We start from the raw sequence: 22,574 nt of genomic DNA, 5'->3' as shown, positions 1-22,574 counted from the left end.
TTGTCTCCTTTCCAGTGGACGTCTTCGCGTCTTTTTTTTACTCGAAATCTCTTCTTTTCTTTTTTTTTTTTCTTTCCACTAAGACACAATGCTCCCCAATTTCACAAACAGCACGATCACTTCTTTTAAATGCGATTATATTCCTCTTCCATTTTTACTTAGAGGAAAGAGGGCTAAAATGGATGTGGTTGATTTTGAAAGATAAAAAATATGTACGATTATAAAAGAAACGTTAGATTTGAATTTATTGAGATTTTTGATATGCAGTTAATTTTTTTTTTTTTTAGATTAAATTTTTCGATAATCCGAAATTTATTCAAGACTTTTAATGGTATTTAAAATTTTTTTTTTGTCTTCTGATTTTTTATTAGGTTAGGTTAGGTTAGGTTAGACTAGTTTAGTTAGATTGGTTAGATTAGGCTAGGCTAGGCTAGGCTAGGCTAGGCTAGGCTAGGCTAGGCTAGGCTAGGTTAGGTTAGGTTAGGTTAGGTTAGGTTAGGTTAGGTTAAATTTAATAAATTAGGTTAGATACATTTTTTAAATTCGCTCAAATAAATATTATAATAAATATTAAATATATAATATATAATAATATTAATAATATAATAATATTATATAATAATAAATTATATAATAAATATTTTTATCATTTTCCATCTTTTCATTCATCTAATAAGATACAGATATTCTATATTTTTAATAAAAATTATTTTATTTATTGTATTGATTAACATATTTCATACTTTTGAAAATTCAATTCTAGAGGCCAAATCAAAAATATCAATCGAAGCTTATTTATTGAGTTATTTATTAAGTTTCGATCGAAACGTTTAGAAATTCGACTGGTCATCTTAAGCATAAAAAAAAATACGAAATTCGAAAAGTGCACAAAGATTTATCATTTGTGTCCAGCCAGCACGTGTATACGTATATGTATATACTTGTCATCCCTTAAATAGGAAGAAAATCCACGAAAAGTGTTTGTTCTATTATTTAAATCGCTATAAACAAGGATTCACGAGATGAGGAAACGAGTCCTTTCGCCGATTCTTTCGCCAAGGTATAAATTCCTGCGAGGGAATGAAGCTGGTGGCCTTTCCACCAGGTCGATGGAAAAATTTTCTCGCAGAGATATCAAGTTTGCGTTTCCAGAGTAACCAACCGCACGAGTAATCCTTAGATTGCTGTTATTTTATTTCCTATTTTCCATTTCAGATTATTCATGAATTGTTTATGACGAAGAATAATTCCTTCTTTTTAATTTTGAGCGATCAATTCCTTTTTTTTTTTTTCAGTTAGAATCATTGGAGAGAATCGTTGATGATTGTAGAAAGATTAATTGTTCGAATTTTAAAAAAGTTTAATTATTTTAGTGGGAAAATTAAGGAATTTGTTAATTTTTTGTTACAATTTTAAAAATTTTTCATTAAAATAATTAATTGCTTGGATAATTAATTTTTGAGAGAGATATTTATTTAATGAATTAAATAATTGATTCAAAATAATCATTTAAGGAATAATAATTCTACTGCAAGTAGAAATATTTGTTAACTCTCTTAATAAAATGGAAAAAAATTAAAAATTTGAGTGTAGTAAAATAAAAGTAGAATAATATTAAGAATAAATATCTTAAATTTCTTAATGTATCAAACACATAATTATTAAAAGAAATAAATATTGTAAAAACTAAAGTATAAATTATTTGTTACAAATAATGAATATATAATTAATAAGAGTAAGAAATCATTGTGATGAGAAGAATTAAATATAATATTTCAAATAAACATTTATTTTATCAGGAAATAAAATAATTCATCTCAACAGTATATCTCCTGTATTAATAAAATATCTGATACTATAAAAACCAAATATGAAATTTTTAGAGAAATAATATTGCTAATCTAAACATCTTATTGTTAATTTCTATAAAATTATTGATATTTGTAATGCATTACTTTCATCAATACCTGATCAAATGAACTTTAATTGAACAAATTAAATGATACATTTTTCAATAAACATAAGAAATCTTGTAAATAAACATGACCTTTCATATTATTTAACAATATATTAATTTGTTGCTACACATATTCATACTAAGTTTAATATATTTGTTTACTTTAACTTTGCAACAAAGCATTTATAAATAACTTCATGTAACATTTTTCTTTTATTTTCACCTATATTATTATACTCTTATTAAAAATATTCCCAGAAACACAAGAAACATCCTGTGATATGATAAAATTCTATCTATGCATATGAAAACCTGAAAACTGTAAACTGAAATATATTTTGATTAAAAGATAAAAAGTTATTATTTTATCGTTATTCGATCAAAAAAAAAAAAAAAAAAAAAGAAATATTGAGCATTACATAACTAACTTTGTTATCTAATTATATTAAATCAAAAGAAATTGCCTTGTAAACCGCATCATTTACATAAACCAACGAATTACAAGCATTCAAATACAACCAAGCAACAATTCGCGATACCAGAAATGAACGAGCTATTCGGCTCGTAATCACAAGGCACCAGTTAATTCGGTTAATTTAAGAAAGATTTATGGGAGCCAGACTGCACGCGGGAAGCACAAGGTCGTCGTCCCCTGCTAACGAATGCCCGAGTCACAAATCTCGATCAACAACTTTCTAGAGAATTGATCGAATCTTTTTTTCTCCCGTTAAATTCACATAATACATTGGCTGTCTTAAATACTTGAATTAAGAGTACGTGACACGAGTGTACATGATTAAATGATGCGATATTTCAATCTTTCACCGCTAGATGTCTCATATCTCAAAATCTTTCTCGCAAGTGGTTACATTTATTCATTAAAAATTCATAATTATTTAAATGCAAATTGTAAGCACTATTCAGAAGTTTATTAAACAAATTTTATTATGTTCAATCAACAATTGGACATAATAAATAAATAAGAATTGGAAATTGTTACTTAGATATTATAAAATGAAGTATAGTTAGTTTTCTTAATTACAATTTAATATTTAATTAACATCTTAGAATAATTTTATTCAAAAATTTACTAAAGAAAAATTGTGTTTATTAAAAGAGAAGACAATGTCAGATAATTTTTAATCCGCATTAAACTTTTGTTATCGATGAAAAAAAATGAAAGAAAATTTTATTGTTATTAAATAAATTATTTGCAAAATAATTCGCAAACTAAAATTTTTAATTATACGGACTATTTATTGAAAATATTTCTTTGAAATAATAATCAAGAAGATTACATCGTACTTGGTGAAAAAGGCGTTCAACTTTTAAGAACTTTTTAAGAACGGAAGGATGCAACCAAAAAAAAAAATCTATGTCTAAGATCAGTTCTTCTGATGGATTTTATACTTTGATATATATTTTCCGTTTCACAGACTCTTTTCTAACTTTTCTTACTATTCATAATATTCGCTGGCTAAAAATAATGACTTGCAAATTCCAATGACAACCTAGATTTAAAACTTGCATCTTATTAATCGCTACTCTTAAGTTTCATATGAAATTTATTAATAAGTTTCATTAGAAATTATATCATAAATAAATCACCAATATAATGACAAATTAATAAGATGTAATAATAAATAGTGATAAAAGATCAAAGAGACAAATGTGAATATCCAAGTCACATTGATATTACAGAATTTAAAAAATAATAATAAATAAATAAGAATTAAGAACAAACTTACAGATTATTTTCAAATCATTATAAATTTAAAAAAATGTAAATGAGAATAACCACTTGCGAGAAAAACAATGATATCTATGATAAATTGTAATAATGAAAAATCATTTGTCGCATAACATTTGCTAATTCGAATCGATCGTAATACATATCCTGTTTATACAGATTTAATACTCTTTAAACAAAACAAAAATTTGAGTAACAAGTACAAGAATAAATATACTATTTAAATAAATAAGAATTGCGAGAAAGACAACAACGAATGAGACATCTATCGGTGACAAATTGTAATAACTAAAAATCATTTGTGGCATAACATTTGTTAATTAATAATAATAAAAAAAATGAAAATATTTACCATAATTAACAAAATTTCGAATGGATCATAGAATTGATTCAAAATTTTATATATAATTGATATTTATTATGTAAGTAGGTAGATTATTGATATAATTATTTTTAAAAAATCATTAGAATTAAAGAAATTAATTTTAATTTAATAAATTTTTTCATTAACAAATTTATTAAATTTGGTAGATAGATTGTTGATATAATTATTTTTAAAAAATCATTAGAATTAAAGAAATTAAGAAATTTTTTCATTAACAAATTTGTTTTTTTTTGTAATATTTTTTTTCAATATAAGTAATTTTTGTTATTAAAATTAAAGTAAAGATTAATATGAAGATTATTATTATAAATAAAATTGAATTTATTTCTGTATATAAATATGTTAAATCAATATTTTTGATATAATTTGAATAAGTTTCATTATTTATTATTTTTTTTGAAATTTTTATTAACATAATTAAAGTAAATAAATATACAAATTTAACATTCTTTAAACAAAACAAAAATTTGAGTAACAAGTACAAGAATAAATATACTATTTAAGTAAATAAGAATTGCGAGAAAGACAACAACGAATGAGACATCTATCGGTGACAAATTGTAATAACTAAAAATCATTTGTCACATAACATTTGCTAATTAATAATAATAAAAAAAAAAATGAAAATATCTATTAATCGTGATACATATTCCGTTTATACAGATTTTAATAAACAACAACTTAGATAACAACTTAAGTACGAATATACTATTTCGATGTATGAAATTAAATTACGGTTAATAATTCGAAACTCCGTTGCCTGGGTTTATACACTCATCTCTTCGAAATGCCATGTAAATACGTTCGAGTAACGGCTAACAGACAAGATACAAGAGTGTACAGTAAACAGCCAAGTGCTCGGTCGGTACAATAACTGGCCCGTCCAATTCTCCCAAAGAAACACACAAATCACAAGTGTGCCCATCGTTTTCGTGTCCATCGATGTTCAAATTTCATCGTCTCTCTCCCAATCTCTCCCAATATATAAAAATTTCACAATTTTTGCCGTTCCAAAAAAAAAAAAAAAAAAAAAAGAAAACATCGTCAAAAGTGTCGTATACATTTGGCCCTCGAAATTGGCATACCATGTTGGCCATCAATTTATATATATATATAAATATCAAAAAATTAATTCAACTGGGACAAATAATCCCCGACCTTCGCATAAAAGGATCTGAAATTCCCGGAAAGTTGGCCAATCGACGTAAACGTGCAAGGAGAAAAAAGGGAACGTTTTATTATAACCCAGCAATCGAGGAGACACGAATGGATTGGACAACGAGCGAACGACTGGATTTAAGGCTGTGCTAATAACGGAACGATCGAGTACAAGGATGGGGGATAATAAAAGGGATTTTTTTGGCACGTGGCGTGGATACGCAGAAAATTCGAAAATCGGGAACAGATTTGGTTGGCACGCCGGATGAGGATCGGGGGCGCCAGAAGGGGAGGGGAAGGCCAACAAAGTTTGGCCGCTCGTCAGGTTTCATCGGTTGTTGTTTCTGTCTTCTGAGATATCGGATTGAATGTATTCGGATCTCGTAACGTAAGAAGCGAACAATTTTTCATCGTTCGTGGAATTAAAAGTTGAGAGGAGGAAAAGTTGGGGAGAAAAAGAAAGAGGAAAGTTGCTTTTGAATTTCAATTATTCTTGGTGGAATAATCATTATTCACCGTTGATTGCAAAATGTATATCGAATCTTTTATAATTATTACAGGTAGTGTATTAGTGTATTCGTGGAATACAATTGATTCTAGAAACAGAAATTGAATAAGAAAGTTATGAAAAATTGGTCGGTTTTATTTATTAAGTTATGAACGATTTAAGTTTGTATTGGATGAAATGAAGTGGAGATAGATTGGAACAATAATGTGACAGAGATAGAACTCTAAGTGCAAAAGTATTTTATTATTTTCCAGTTTTCAGAAATCAAAAATTATCTTTTTTTGAATTATCACAAATAAAATGCAATAGAAACGTTGATATTGTATTATTATGTATGTATTATATATTATTGTATATATTTGTATGTATATATTATGTATATATTATATTATATATGTATGTATATATTTGTATGTATTATTCTTTTTGTTACCTGCAAAAAAGTTGGTTGGTGAAATTTATAATTGTATTTAATCCTTACATTTTCTAAAAATCTCAATAAAAAAGTTTTTTTATCTCAATAAAAATAAGAAAAAAAAACAATTTTAAAATTAACATCTATAATATTTATAATAATTTTATATTTGTCTCCTGTTTTGATTATAATTAAAAATATATATCAAAGATTTCAAAAAAATATATAGTCAGAAAAAAATACAAGACCTCAATTTAATATCTCAAAATGAAAAAGAATGTAATAAAGTTTAAAACGTAATAAAAAATATATACGAAATATCGCAACGTATCTCAAAAAGGAAAAAATTAAACATTAAATTTTAAGTTAAAAATAAAAGATTTTTAATCGAGAAATGCCTAAATTCCAACAACAATTAATATTCCCTCGTTATCCATGTTGCGAGAAGAGCAAAGATCAGGTCCTTCAGGCAAATCGATCGTGAAATCGAGCAATGTCACGAGCGAAATATGTCGTGATTAGATATACAATTATAGCGTGACAGCGTACCATCGAATCGACGAGTGCACTCCTGAGGGGTATTATGTACCACAGGCACGATGAATTCGAGGCAATTCTCCTGTTTCACGATTTCTAGTGAAATATTTAAACGGCGATGCAACTTCCGCCACGAGGATTAGTATAGTGGATATATAGCCTTGAAAGCGAGTGCGGGTTACCAAGAGGATCGAATATCAACAGTTCATCGTCTCTGAGCCGGCCATCGAAGCTCTACAGAGGCGACACCCGTGGGCCAAGGCATTGAGATATTATACGGTGCGATGCACGAGGCTGATTGCCGATAGGCAGACCACGACTACCAGTGATCAGTGTCGATTAAAGGGCCGACCGTTGTACCGTTGATTGAGATGGATTGCCCATTATTGAAATTGATTATTTTGTATAATTGTGATTCCATTGATAACCAATTACGCGTCGAATCGTGTGTCTTTGTCATTTTCTTATTCGAATAGATGATTTTTTGTCATTTTGAATTTGATTTTTAAATAATCTTCTCTATATCTAAAAAGAAATGTTTTTCTTTTGTAAGAAAATATAATTAAATATACATTAAATGGTAATACGATGCAATAAAATAGTAAGTGTAGAGGTTAAGATATAATTAAATCGTGACGTGTCAAGAATAAAGGTTAAATATACATACATACACTTGTAACTTTGGATTTTGTTATTAATTATGTCTTCATATTGAGGTATGTATTGTAATTTTCTTTTTTTTTTTTTGATTATCTTTTAGGAAAGTAAAATCTACGTTACCGGATAGATTATGGAAATTTAATTCTTTCTTAAATACGAGGCAGAGAAAATTTGCAATTTCTCGCTAGGTTAGAGTTACATAAGGATGGTTAGCTTAACCTTAATTAAGATAAATGTTCCTAGTTTTAGAAATAATTCACCGTTAAAACTGTCTTTGAGGTGAGATTTTTACCAAATTTGTAAAAATGGTTTCATGAAAAGAAAATAATCGTGACACGTTTATTTTATAAAGTGACAGTTGAATTCGATTCGATTTCAAAGTATACGATTCGTATTAATAGATTATTAATATATATAATCGTGAAACACTTTTAAAAAAAACTTTTTACTTGGCAATCACGCGGATCTTTAAAAACATAATTCAAAATCATTTGCACATACATAATATATTTAAACACATATATCATAAACAAACATTTTTAATTAAATACTAAAGTCACTAAAAATAATAAGATAGCTATATTAACAACACAACGTCTGAATCCAAAAGCAATACAAACACACCACAAATAACGTAATTAACATTTCGTTTACTAAAAAACGTTCGATAAAAGAAAATCATCCGTCATAATACCGCATCGATAATAAATCGAAGTGAATTCCCTAACCTCAATTATCCGGAAGTAACTGTCGCTGCCCGATAGATGTCTCGATAGTCAAATCGATCGCATCCTTCGTATCCTTCGCGAAGTATGTTCGAAAACGAGTTGGAGTTTGGAGAAGGAGGGGGGAAACGCATTAAGCCGCTTTAAATCTTGCGATATCGACGCGAGCACCGGATATATTGCCCCGAGAGTTGGTAGTATCCTTTCTTTCCATAGAATAGGTCGTCGATTCATTGAAATCGAACTGGAAAAATCGGGTTGAGGAGCAGTCTTCGAAAACGAGAAAAGAGAGGAAAGAAGAGAGAGAGAGAGAGAGACAGAGAGATCTCATCGCGGTGGGAAGGAAAGGTGTTCGCAACATTTGTCTCTCTCTCTCCACGCAAACGAGAGGCGCAGAGTTTCGATTTAGGCTCGCTCGGTGAGCGAGCTCGTGACACACAAACGGAAGACTTTTCGTTTCTGTTAATTATGCGCCGCCGTGGTTACTAATTACCGTGGTATTGATGCGCCACGATCCGCGGAACGCGGCGTTTTAATGACATCGCGCCTCCCCGCGGGAAATGTTCAAGTGGAGGGGGAAGATCGTTTCGTTCGAGGTGTATATGTGTATATATATGTGTGTGTGTAATCTTAGATGCTTCGTGTATTCGAGCATGGACGATTCGAAGTTCGAAAGTTGTGAGCGTCAGGATGCATTAACGTGTCTTTACAAGTAGCGACTTCGCGTTACGGAAAACTTGAATTGCTTATAGGTTAAATAAACCGACATTTTGTATATGAAGAAATTTTTGTGTTTGATTTTTTATAATTTAAAATCTGTTCAAAGTAAATAAATCTCTTCGTAAATATATGTATATATATATATATATATATATATATATTTTTTTTTAGTACATTCGATGAAGATTTACAAGAAACGTGAAAACATTAGCCATTTTATGATTGTTTTGCATTTTTCGAAATATCTGTTATTATTGAGTAATATTTCTTTTTTTTTTGTAAGATTAATTTTAATAACCAGTTTCTTCGATCTTTCTAAAATTGTTACGAATAATTTGCTGCAACGATATTATTCGGCGAGTTGCGATTCAATTCACACACGCTTAATTGAGCAGATTTATAAATCTGATCGCGTATCAAGTATTTACGTGTCGCATTCGATCGTTATTAAAATGAAATTGCTTACGCATTTTCCCGCGTGCACTTTTGTAAACAAAATTTGCGAGTCCGATATCGAATTCCAATAAGAAGTACTGCAATTAAATTGCATCGATCGAAATAATAATAAATAAGTGCACGAATTAACATTGCATTATATTAACGAAATTGTATTTAATTGCTTTATGATTAATTAATTTTAAAATGTGAAAATATTATTTTTTTTTTTTTTTTGTAATTGTAATTTTTTTTGTAATGATATTCGAAGGGCAGGCCAATCCAGGATTATTTGTAACTCTTCAGAAGTGACGGTGAAACAACGGTATTTCGAGGATAAATTTAAAACAAATAATTAATTATTCTTTAATGGTACGATATTGGTGCGAAAATTAAGATAAAACGTAAGAATTTTTATTTTTTTATTATATTTATAAAATATATCAGATACATAAAGATTTAAATTAAGTAGTTTTTTATGATTGAAAAATTTTATGTGTTTAATTACTGATAGTAAATTAAATACATAGTGGAACATACAGAATACTATATGATTGTTTTAATTATTTTTAAGTATATTAGAAGAATATATAATTATTACCATTTTTCTTCCCCTTTTTTTTCTCACTCATATTATTTTTATTTTCCATTTTAAATTTATAGGATCCCATTTAAAAAATCCAAATTGATCTTGGTTTCGCTACGAAAACAAATTATTTACTCGTTGTACACTAGATAAATTTTAAATTTCCAACTTTTGTTTGCGACCTATCAAATAGCCCAAAAACTTTACTTTATCTGATAAATAACAATAATACTTGACAACGGTTCACATTTCAATCTTACAATCTTATTTTCTTTATCAAAAAATTCTAAAATCGGAAATAAAATGATAATAATTTGAGATCATTATCGATATATAAGGGTTGAGAACCTTTTCCGTGAAGGAATCGATCGGATAATTTTCGAGTTCTTACGAATTCACGAAGAGAATTGACCATGGTATTCTGGACTGGCTAACGATACCGGTGGTAAAAGAGCGAGAGAGAGGAAACGAGAAACGCACGGAAACGAGAAAGAGTCACGGATAGCGAAGGCAGCGCCACAGTCGAGTGACGGCAATTCGACGCTCGTTTCTTCTTTGTTACGATATTGCCCCTTTCGGTTCGCTTCTCCGGCAAGATTATACCGCAATCGCGAGATTCTAATTAAAGATCGACACTCGAAAAATATGTTCCTTGCTATCACTGAAATATAACTGATATCTGTGCCTGTAATTAATAAGTTAAATATTCTTTTGAACCAGCAGTTCTCAACTGATATATGTGTGATACATGTGTATATAAATATTTTATACAATTGTATTTGAAAATTTGATTTTTAATTAAATGATTATTTATTATTTAAAAAAAAAGACTTAAGAAAATAAACTCGCATTATTCCTTTTTCCAATTTTTAATTATAAATAGCTAAGAAAAAAAATAAGTGAAAACACAATTTTTTTATTTTTGATTACCTGAAACCGAATATTACTTTAATTATCAGAAAAAAATATTATTAAATTTTTATATATTAATTAAGTTAAGTTATTAAAGTTGAATCTAAACAGAAAATGTAAATATTCTGTACAAATTCAAATATACCTTCTGATGAATTTACAAAAACTATTGGCAATGCTAAACTAAAATACAATATCAGTTAATATTAGTAATATCTTATAGACAAATGTTAGTCACTATAGATAGATCAGAATAAAGTTATCGCGTGGAAAGTTTACTTTCTTCTAAAGTCCAAACAGAATCGAAACTCTTGTAAACCTGATATGATCAACCTGTTATTCTCCGTCACTATTCTTCTCCACTTAAGGAACACTTGGACGAACAACAAGAAGCTTGCTCGCAATAATAGGTTACCTTCATGAACGTGACTAAAATTTTTGAATAGAAATGGATCGACATATATAGGATATTAACACTGGAGAAACTTTGAGAAGAGATGACTCTAGATCAAGATGAACACTATGAAAAATTCTAGAACGATTCAAAGAAAATTATTTTAGAAAAATAAATAATAAAAATTCTAAAGAAATAAAATTTTGTATCAATATAATGAAAAGATGTGTAAAATAAAAAGTCATAGTGAATTATAAATAATATAAATTATATTTTATTTCCTATTCTTTTTCTATATCATGTGTACAAACAAAATTGAACGTACTTTTCGCACAACAGTATCAATCAAAACGTAAAATGAGCCTTGCATCCTCGTCTAACGTTTCCTTTTCCATCTCGTTCCATTTCCTCTTGCGCTTTCGCTCCTTACATTTTTCGGGTATATCCCTTTTCTGTTTTCCACGCGCATGGTATCGATTGCTCGTTTGCCCGTTAGCATAATCCGGTCAAAGGGGGCCAGTCATGCAATACACATAAAACGATCGAGTGAAAAAAAAAAAAAAAAGAGAAAGAAAGATCGCACTCGAGGATAAAGCGCCAGTTTCCAAGCGTTGGCGACGAGAGTCCCAATCTACATGCCTTATCGGACTCGTCCCCGTCGATGAAACTATTTCTCGTGGTCGAGTATCGGGTTGGCAAATCCGTGGATGGCGGAAGAAATATCTGAACAAAGCTGATAACCTGTGCTGCCTTTTTCTTTGTTTCCTGGCGGAGAGAGAGAGAGAGAGAGAAAAAAAAGAAAACACCTTCAGGATCTTCTTTCGACGATTCTATTGGAGCCTCTCCACACATATCATCCATTCTGATCCTTGAAAACTACGTTGGCAAACAAAAATCGGCTCTCTTTGTTTCCCTTTCTCATTTCCAACGGGCGCTGAGTCGACGAGTTGCCGCGCGTTTTTTTCCACCACCAACACCAACCTCCGACAATATGCTACGTCATTCCACACACCGTTGCGCGAATGGATGTATCGTATTGCTGTGGTGTGCGCAGTCGAGTGTTGCCACGATTAAAAACTCCACGCTTCTGCTCTTCTTTCCTCCTCTCTCTCTCTCTCTCTTCCGTTGGTTTTTACGAAGGATTTAAGTCGAGACCGGGGCAAACAAGAAACGAGGGACACGTGGACGGTTGGAGAACATCGACAATGCTTTCTCCGCTATTCCATTCAATCCTCCTCCGTGAGACCTACTTGTTCCCTGATAAATACTTTCCCTTTGAATTTCAAGTCTGTTGTTCACACTCTCTCTCGAGCGGCCTCCTCTCTTAATTCAATCGTTAGCATCGATTGTGCCAGGGTGTTGAATATATTCACGAATTCTTTTGAGGAAGGAATCTAATTCGAAGGAAAATATAAATGTGAAAGTTTGGTATAGGAGATTTATTTATTGGGTTAAAAATAATTAAGTACAATCGAATGAAGGGACACTATCTGCACATTTAGCAGCTTGATATAATATTTTCAATCTCTGTGATCAAGAAATTAATACAGATATAGTCATCAAACAGCGTGAACAGAATTAAGTGACCTTTTGTGGCCGTTCGTGTGTATTCCACTTCTAACTCCTGAACGATGTCTGCCAGTGTAAATGAGCCTATAGAATACTAATGAATGCGTAACTGATGAATGCATTTGTACACGGTCCACCTGCATAATCCGACGACATTGTTGACGGACATTGTGGAGGGACTGTTTGCGGACAATGTCTGTCAGCGAAGACGAGCCTTAAAATACGATTCAGTAGTTTACCTGTAAACTGATCCTGGATCGGTATTTTATCTTCCATTATCTGCGAATAGATAGACTTGTCTGTGGACAATCGTCCGTTAGAATACGCTAATAATTTGCTTTTTCCTTGATAAGAATCTATAATTGTTAAAGACTCGATCGAGTCATGGTAGTGGAATGTGGCCATTATATATATTGATGTTAACGTGGTATATAAACAAACATTGTTTCAAAAAATGATAATTATTAGACTGAATGTGGATTACTTTTATGTACATTTAAAAATACAAGCCAAGAATTATCCTCAAACTGTCCCAAGATTCATACAGATTGTCAGTCAGTGTGAATTGGTTACCGACCGTAGATAATTAATAAGTAGATAAATCTCTTAAAATTCTGGCACTACAATTACGTTGTAATTTATCGAAGGACGAAAATATTACGCCAATTATTGGGCAGAATAATTATCGAAGGAACCAGCCAAAAAGAAAAAAAAATAATAGTTTCCTCTACTACAGGCTACTCTAACTAAGAAAAAAGAAAAGGGGGAAGGAGAATGGTGCTGAAAACTCACTGATTGAGGGTCCGGTCGTTGCTGCCCGTCGTCGCAGAGCCCTGAACACCGGAAGCGGCGGCAGCGGCAGAGCCCGAATCGTGATGCCGTCTCTCCTTGTGGACAATGCCCATCAATTTCATCCATGGATTGTTGGCCGCATGGGCGCCCATGCCGCCGCTTTGCCACATTGCGCTCGCCAGTCTCGCTCCCTCCTAAGGAGCCCTTCCCGGGCTCCGCACGATCCTCCGGCTCCTCGGCCACTCCCCTCCTCTGCTGCACCACTCTTACCCACCACCACCACCACCACTCTTTATCCCCCCCTCTGCCCGGCCCGCACTCGGCCCACCACCACCACCGATCCGATCTTCCAGTCTTCCAAGCCTCGCCGCTCGCCCCCCCTTCCCCGCCACTTCCACCGTGTTCAATGTCAGAGCCCCCCTCCTCGCCGTCGAATCCGCTCCTTGCCCAACACCCGTCTCTCCTCCCTACTCCCCGCCTCCTCCCTCTTCCACGCTCCTGCCCCTCCCCACCGAACCGATTCGCGGCTTCCCGCGCCGCGATCGGCCTATCGAGGCCGAGCTTGTCCACGAGCTTGTTGTCACTGCCCTCGACCACCGCGCTCGCCGTGAAGAATCGGGATCTCGACGATACGATCTGGCGAAGAGCGAGGGGCCTTAAGAGAGCGAGGTCGGAAGCGAGGCAAGAGGGACGCAGCCGCGGATTTGTTTCGGCGTCGAGGGCCTGGAGGAGGCTGTTTCCAGGGCTGGCCGGCCCTGGGTAGGTGCGAGGTGCCTTGATCGGCCCCGTAGGCTCCCTAGCCCGCCCCTCGAGCACCTCCACCATCTAATCCTTAGTTTCTTCACAAGGCTTTTTCGGCCCCGCACCCCTTCCCCTTCAATTGCATGTTATACTTTCGATGCTACTCTGTGTCTGGCTTTTTTCTTTCTCTCTCTCTCTCTCACTCTCTCTTTCCTCTGGACTCTGAAACTTTACGCACGTACGTTCGTATCGCGCCCTCTCCCCTCTTTTCTCCGCTTCTTCCACTTGCTCGCTCTTCGCTTCGCCTCGCCCCCTCCTCCTTCCTTCCGCCCCCCCTCCTTTTGCAATCCCGCGTTTCTTCGTGGCTCCGTGTCTGTCGCCACTGGGTTATTCTTTCACGGCTTCTTCGCGTTGCGTGATCTTGACTGTAAAAAACAAAAAAAGGGGGGGTCCAATTTTATCTTTCGGTTTATTTTTTTTTTTCTTTGGATAAATTTGATAAATTTGACATCTTCGTCTTAACGCGAATTATGATCAAGTTGCTCGACGACTCGAGTCGAGTCGAGTCGAGTTATGCGTTTATTTTACCCGATTAAAATTTAATTTAATAATATCGGGTAATATCGAACGATTTGAGGTTGATCAAATTGCTCCAACGATCAAAAGCGAATTAACGAACGAGTTGCATCGTTGGGCAACGTGCGTTAAAACGGTAAATAATTTATTAGGTCGGATAATATCAAATTTGGGTTCAATGTAATGGAATGTATAAAATATATTCGTGGATATATTTTTATCGATTCAATTCTGGAAATATATAAATGGCGGTCTTATTATTTTAGGTTGGAAGCAATTTAAATTAGTTGGAGAAAGATAGAGCTATCTTACCACGTCCGTGTCTCGCTTTATTTAACGCAAACTTGAATTGCTTGCTAACTAGACTGCGGATATTTATGCATTCGATCTTTAAAGATATTTCGCGAATATATTAATATCTCATATGCATCAATTTCACAATTTTCGGATAACTTAGCTTTAAGAGTTTGAGCCTTAAGGGTTAAACTTATCAAGTACGATTATTGCTTTAATGAAATATAGGACTTTTAAACTTTGCTTAATCGCTTCAAATCAATCCTCGAGGTCGAATTTTAAGTGATTAATGATTAAATCCCATTGATTCTAAGGTTGACACTTAAGGTTGACTAAGACGAACAAAAAGTTTCCAATCTTTCAGTTTTTAAATGATGAAATAAATCTTATTTTCCTAATCTTTTGTTATTAATTAAATGTGTAATTAATCATAAAATTTATCATATTTCCAATTAATGTAAAATATTAATTAATAAATTATTGAAATATTTCATTAATACTTCAAATTTAATTAACTAATAAGTGATGTATAAACAGACTTGGCTCTGGATAATTAACCATGACACATTTGAAATAATATGTTATTTAAAATAATATGTTACTTACTGTTTTAAACGATTATTTTCGATAATTTAGAAAAGAAATTATTCTAAATAGTTATTATTTGAATTTCTAATAAAATTTTCTTAGATATGTAATCTAACCAACTAATTTGCCGTGACCATTACAACTATATCACGTCAATTATTATTCCCTTCATTTATAATGATATTTTATTTAATAGAAATGGAGAATAAAACCAAAAATTAAAAAACGTTCAAAATTTCAATCATAAACCTAACCTTAACCTTTTAATCTTCAAAAATTTTAACTCTTTAACTTATATATATTATAACTATATCATGTCAATTATTATTTCCTTCATTTATAATGATATTCTATTTAATAGAAATGGAGAATAAAACCAAAAATTAAAAAACGTTCAAATTTCAAAATCAAGCCAAACCTAACCTTTTAATCTTCAAAAATTTTAACTTTTTAACTTATATATATATTATAATTATATCACGTCATTTATAATGATATTCTATTTAATAGCAATGAAGAATAAAACCAAAAATTAAAAAACGTTCAAAATTTCAATCATAAATCTAACCTTAACCTTTTAATCTTCAAAAATTTTAACTCTTTAACTTATATATATTATAACTATATCATGTCAATTATTATTTCCTTCATTTATAATGATATTCTATTTAATAGAAATGGAGAATAAAACCAAAAATTAAAAAACGTTCAAAATTTCAATCATAAACCTAACCTTAACTTTTTAATCTTCAAAAATTTTAACTCTTTAATTTATATATATATTATAATTATATCATGTCATTTATAATGATATTCTATTTAATAGAAATGGAGAATAAAACCAAAAATTCTCAAAATATTCAAATTTCAAAATCAAGCTAAACTTAACCTTAACCTTTTAATCTTCAAAAATTTTAACTCTTCAACTTTAAAATATTCCTTTTCAAATGTTTTAATTTTTTTTGTAAAAATTCTAGAGTAGTTCTCCATAAACCAATCAAGATTAATAGTGACCAATCTCAGTATGATAATTGCGGTTAGATGATAACTCCATATCGAAAATCACATTACATTTCAATCTCGATCCACAAATCCCTGGCAAAATGTAGCAAAGAGAATGTTTCATTTTTGGCATTAAATCGGGATAAATTTAATATCACAATATCAATTTCTTTATCAACATTTTCAAGAAATTTATAAGCTCAAACATTTCACGATCTTCAATTCTATTCTATTTTCCACAATGAAAACGGAAATGCATCGACGTAAAACAACTTCAGAATTCAAATGACGAGGTTATAATCGCGCTAATGAACTCTCCAATTTAAAACTGCATATCAATTTCAATTCAAAACAAGGTAAGAGGTTATTTTCTCCTCCTCCCTCCCTCCTCTCTCACAATTTAATGGCGTGATATTTTCTCAAAGTTTGTTGCAACTTGGAACGAAAATAACCAAAAGGGTTACCACTTATCCTCAGCCTACAGAACTTTGGCTGTTAACGCATCCATTTTATTTATTTTCTCTCGAACGTCTCGTTTGATTGCACGACAACCAGTTTTCGAAAAATTCCTTTTGCCCTATGCACGATTTAACGTCGTTTCACAATTTTTCGAACGTGATAACGCGAGATGCAATACTCTTAAATTTAACGAAGTTCAATCCTCGACCGATAGAAGGATAGAATTTTCTCCCAGGAATCGACTATAACTCGACGAGGTAAAAGAATCGAACAGAATTCCGATAACTCGATAACTCGTCGTTTTATTTTATTTATTCAATAGACGCGTAATAAAGAATAATGCGCAAAAGGAATTTCAGATCAAATTGAGGTTAGGAAACATGCGTTAGACAGAGTTAGAGAATAAAAAACTGCAATTTGAGGAAAAATCCGATTGTAAAAATAATTAAAATTAATAATTCATTATTGTAAATAAACTTTAATAATAATTTTGAAACGTTAGAATTATTAAACACACTTTCCTTATCTTCTGACTGTAAAATTAAATAATTAAAGTTAAAAAATTAATTGTAAACAGATTTTAAACAGAAAGTTAAATTTATTAATCGTAATCATCGTGGAAAGGAAGATTGGATTCAACGAATTTTGATAACAATATAAATGTTTCATCCTAATTATTGCCTGGAACACTCGAGAAAATATGTATCGTGATTTACATCGTGCGAATGTAATTAGCGTTGGTTATGGTGAGAAAGAGAGAGAATCTTGTTCACAAAGAGTGGCTCGTTCAACGAGAAATTTTATGGACACTCCTTAGATGAGTGTCACTCAATAGCTTCTTTGTGTTCGGGCAGCTCTATTTTATAAGACAATATTCTTTGTGTGCAGCCTCGAACTCGAGTACCGTAACCTCCCATTCTTTACTGCTTATAATGTTGTTCTGCTTTCATTTTTTATATATATTTATCTTTTTATACCAAGTGAAATTATTGGAAAAATTTATTGGAATTTCATCGATAAAACAAAAAAAATATAATAAGCAAAATTTCTCGATCCGTTAATTTTCCGGTAAATAAAATTTTATTTCACTCGAATCGATACGAAATTTCTTTAAGAAATTAATATTTTCGATTTGTAAAAGATTTTATCGGAATCCAATTTTTGATTTCAATGATGATTCTTTTGTAACATCTTTAGAGAAATTAAGTTTGGAAAATATATCTCGTTATAAAAATCGCGTTATGGAAAATTACGAGATTTAAATTTCATCACGAAGAGTATTAGTCTTGCGTTCCAAAAACAATTTTTTTTTTCTTTTTTTTTTTTAAGTAAAGTGTGTTGACAAGAAAGACGAATCATATCTTTATATTCTAATTTAAAATTTTATACAATACTGGAAAACAAGGACAATCTGTATTATTAGAATTTATATCGACCGCGTTATAAGAGGATTGCTAGAACTTGTGAACGGCGTTACATCAAAACGGCATTGCGTAAGTATCGTTATACAAGAATTATCTGTATTTAGAATCAAAACAAACTAAACCAATATATCAAAATAACGATTCACTTAGACACTAGAAATTTTTACATTTCAAAATTTTTTAGATATATTTAATTTTAAATATAAAAATATCTAAATATTATTAATATAAAATACCAAAATTTAAAAAAATACCAAAAATTAAATATATATTAACAATATAAATTATATACAAATATATATTAACAATAAAAATTTAAAATACCAAAAATACCAAATATTGTAATTCGCATAAATGCAATCATTATACTTGGATCATTATTTCACGATACAAAATGTCGACAAATTAATTTAATAATTCCTTAAAATTTTTACATTTCAAAATTTTTTAGCTATATTTAATTATAAATATAAAAATATCTAAATATTATTAATATACCAAAAATATTGTACCAAATATTGTAATTCGCATAAATGCAATCATTATACTTCAATCGTTATTTTACACAATATCGACAAATTAATTTAATAATTCCTTAAAATTTTTACATTTCAAAATTTTTTAGCTATATTTAATTATAAATATAAAAATATCTAAATATTATTACTATACCAAAAATATTGTACCAAATATTGTAATTCGCATAAATGCAATCATTATACTTCAATCGTTATTTCACACAATGTCAACAAATTAATTTAATAATTCCTTAAAATTTTTACATTTCAAAATTTTTTAGCTATATTTAATTTTAAATATAAAAATATCTAAATATTATTAATATAAAATACCAAAATTTAAAAAAATACCAAAAATTAAATTATATATTAACCATATAAATTATATACAAATATATATTAATATATTATATATTAACAATATAAATTATATACAAATATATATTAACAATAAAAATTTAAAATACCAAAAATACCAAATATTGTAATTCGCATAAATGCAATCATTATACTTGGATCATTATTTCACGATACAAAATGTCGACAAATTAATTTAATAATTCCTTAAAATTTTTACATTTCAAAATTTTTTAGCTATATTTAATTTTAAAAATAAAAATATCTAAATATTATTAATATACCAAAAATATTGTACCAAATATTGTAATTCGCATAAATGCAATCATTATACTTCAATCGTTATTTTACACAATATCGACAAATTAATTTAATAATTTCTTAAAATTTTTATATTTCAAAATTTTTTAGCTATATTTAATTTTAAATATAAAAATATCTAAATATTATTAATATACCAAAAATATTATACCAAATATTGTAATTCGCATAAATGCAATCATTATACTTGAATTGTTATTTCACACAATGTCGACAAATTAATTTAATAATTCCTTAAAATTTTTACATTTCAAAATTTTTTAGCTATATTTAATTTTAAATATAAAAACATCTAAATATTATTAATATACCAAAAATATTGTACCAAATATTGTAATTGGCATAAATGCAATCATTATATTGTCGACAAATTAATTTAACAATTCCTTGCGACAAATTATAAATGTTTTAAAATCGATAAAGAAAAAAAAAATTGTTGTATTAATATTAATTTTATAGTTTCAAGTATAAGGATATGCTGATATTGACGTAAGGAATAATAAATCGAGTTTTAACCATGAGAAAAATCACTCGTGGATACCCAGGTGTTCTCGAATCTCGATTTAAGAATTTCTGGGCTGGATTAAACCATAGCGGGTCGTAAACAGGCAATTCTCCTCTCGGTGTAAACTGTAAACGAGTTTTCGTCGAAATTAATTCGTTTCTCCGCGAAATTAATGTCATTTCTCGTAGTCGTAATTCAACTGGGACAACACGGTAGATACGCTGCAATTATCGAATTTATGGGTGGCAAATCCAAAGAGTGTCATGAAAGAAGCGCCCTTTCATTTTTGGAAATTTCCTAAAAAATTTCTCCTCTTTTTTGAAGAATTTTTTTTTTTTTTTCGTATTCAAAGTGAAGATTATAGATTATTTGATTCGTCTTAATAATTGATTATCATTTATGATAAAGTTTAGAGTTTGGAATATTATCTTAATATTCTTCGAACGAAATAAACGAGATGTTTAAGATGGATGTTTCAAGTTAGATGAGATGTGTATATTTTTATTTTATGTAAAAATTATTAATAAAAATTACGGAATAAAATTATAAATAAAATAATAACAATTTTTTTCGTATAAAAAATTATACGAATCTCGAATATTAATTTATAGATTGTAAATGAAATAAAATATTTTTAATATTTAAATATTAAAAAAAAAGTCAATAATTTTTATTTACTTCTTTGATTTCAATTTTCATGCAGTCAAACACAAAAATCACGCCATTTGATATTTTGATATTCAAATAATATTTACACATCTACAAAAGTATATCAATAATTTTTATTTGGTTTTAATTTTTATTTCAATTTTAAACGAAAATCTTACGCAATTTAATATTTTCAAATATATTTAAATATATTTAACTTTTAATGTTTAAACATTTGCTCAAGAATTTTCTCCATTTTTTCTTTGCCTCCTTTTAATTTTAATATAACCGAACCAAAATTTTTTAAAATAAATAATATTTTATAAAATATTATTTTAATTCATTATAATTTATTTTATTAATAAATTATATTTTAAAAATTAATTTAAATAATATTTTATAAAATATTATTTTAATTTATTTATTAAATTTAATTTATTATAATTTATTTTATTAATAAATTATATTTTAAAAATTAATTAACCCAACCTAATAAAATTTGCACGAACGAAAATTAAATAAAATTATTAATATGAAACAATGTATTATATCCTTTTTTATGAGAAAAATCAAACCGCACGAGACTATTCTCGTGTTACGTGGAGATTTCTCGCCAGAACGGAAGAACGAAAAGGAACGACGATCGAGGAAGGGAAGAACTATCAATTTGTCGGCGAATAGAAAGTAGAATAGTGTACGTCGAACGAGACGGACGAATTTTCGATTTACCGAACCGCGACGGATCCGAATTCCAATTGACATGGTTATTGATCAGGGACAGGGAAAGGACAAAGCGAAGTTTAAGACAATCAACGAGAAATTCTGATCTAATTCAGGCGGAAATGTTATCCCGCTGTTAACGAGAACGTTTTGGTGATTATAGATGTAGGATAATTATGACATAGATGGCGCAAATGGATGAATGCAAGAAATTGTCACTGGGCTTAAATTTTGAGGGGATAAAAGATTTTTTTATGGATAAGTTTTTTTTTTTTTATGAAAATGGTTTTGAGAAAATTAATCAGAATTGTTGATAAAAATTATACTTTAAAATTTTAAAACGATGAAAATTTTTTTGTATATGAAATAACGAGTAAAACTGTCTGGATAAAAAATTTTTCCATGGAATAAACGTTGGAAATATCGAGATGTAGATCAGAATTGTCACTGTGCTTAAAATTTGCAATGAGAAATTTTTTTTTATGCATGAATGTTAAAATTATTCATATTTAGTGTGGTACACTAATATTAAATTTTGTACTGAAAATTTTTTCCGTACATAAAAATGTTAAATGCAATTATATTCAAATTGTGCTTAAATTTTTGCAATAAATATTTTTTTCAAGCTTGAAACATTATAAATAGAATATTTTATTACTATATATATCATCTTTAGAAAGTTAAAATTGTAAATAACATTTTTAAAAAAGGATTCTCTGAAAATGATACTATATTTTTAATTTTCCATTTAAACCTGATTTTCACTTTTCATTTAAAAAACAAAGTAAAATGAAAAATATTTTTATCTTACAAGGTATTCACGTTATCTGTTGAAAAACATTCTTTTTTTTTTTGCATTTTTAATATTAAAGAAAATAACATATTATGAATTTTTGATTATTATGGTAGTTTAAATAA

General features: G+C 29.7%; 1 protein-coding gene across 1 annotated transcript in view; it reads right to left on the bottom strand.

Moving 5' to 3' along the window:
- The window catches only part of LOC408343 (potassium voltage-gated channel protein Shaker), a 313,638-nt gene extending 299,858 nt beyond the window's left edge, over window positions 1–13,780 (bottom strand). Inside the window, exon 1 of the mRNA XM_016914894.2 lies at window positions 13,504–13,780. Coding sequence (XP_016770383.1) covers window positions 13,504–13,673 — 170 coding nt within the window. The 5' untranslated portion in view covers window positions 13,674–13,780. The remainder of the gene's footprint in view (window positions 1–13,503) is intronic.
- Between the last annotated feature and the right edge of the window lie 8,794 nt (window positions 13,781–22,574).

Source organism: Apis mellifera, linkage group LG11 (assembly GCF_003254395.2).
Source record: "Apis mellifera strain DH4 linkage group LG11, Amel_HAv3.1, whole genome shotgun sequence".
Taxonomy (NCBI): domain Eukaryota; kingdom Metazoa; phylum Arthropoda; class Insecta; order Hymenoptera; family Apidae; genus Apis; species Apis mellifera.
Note: the sequence above shows the minus strand (reverse complement) of the source record. Positions and strands in the feature narration are given on the sequence as shown.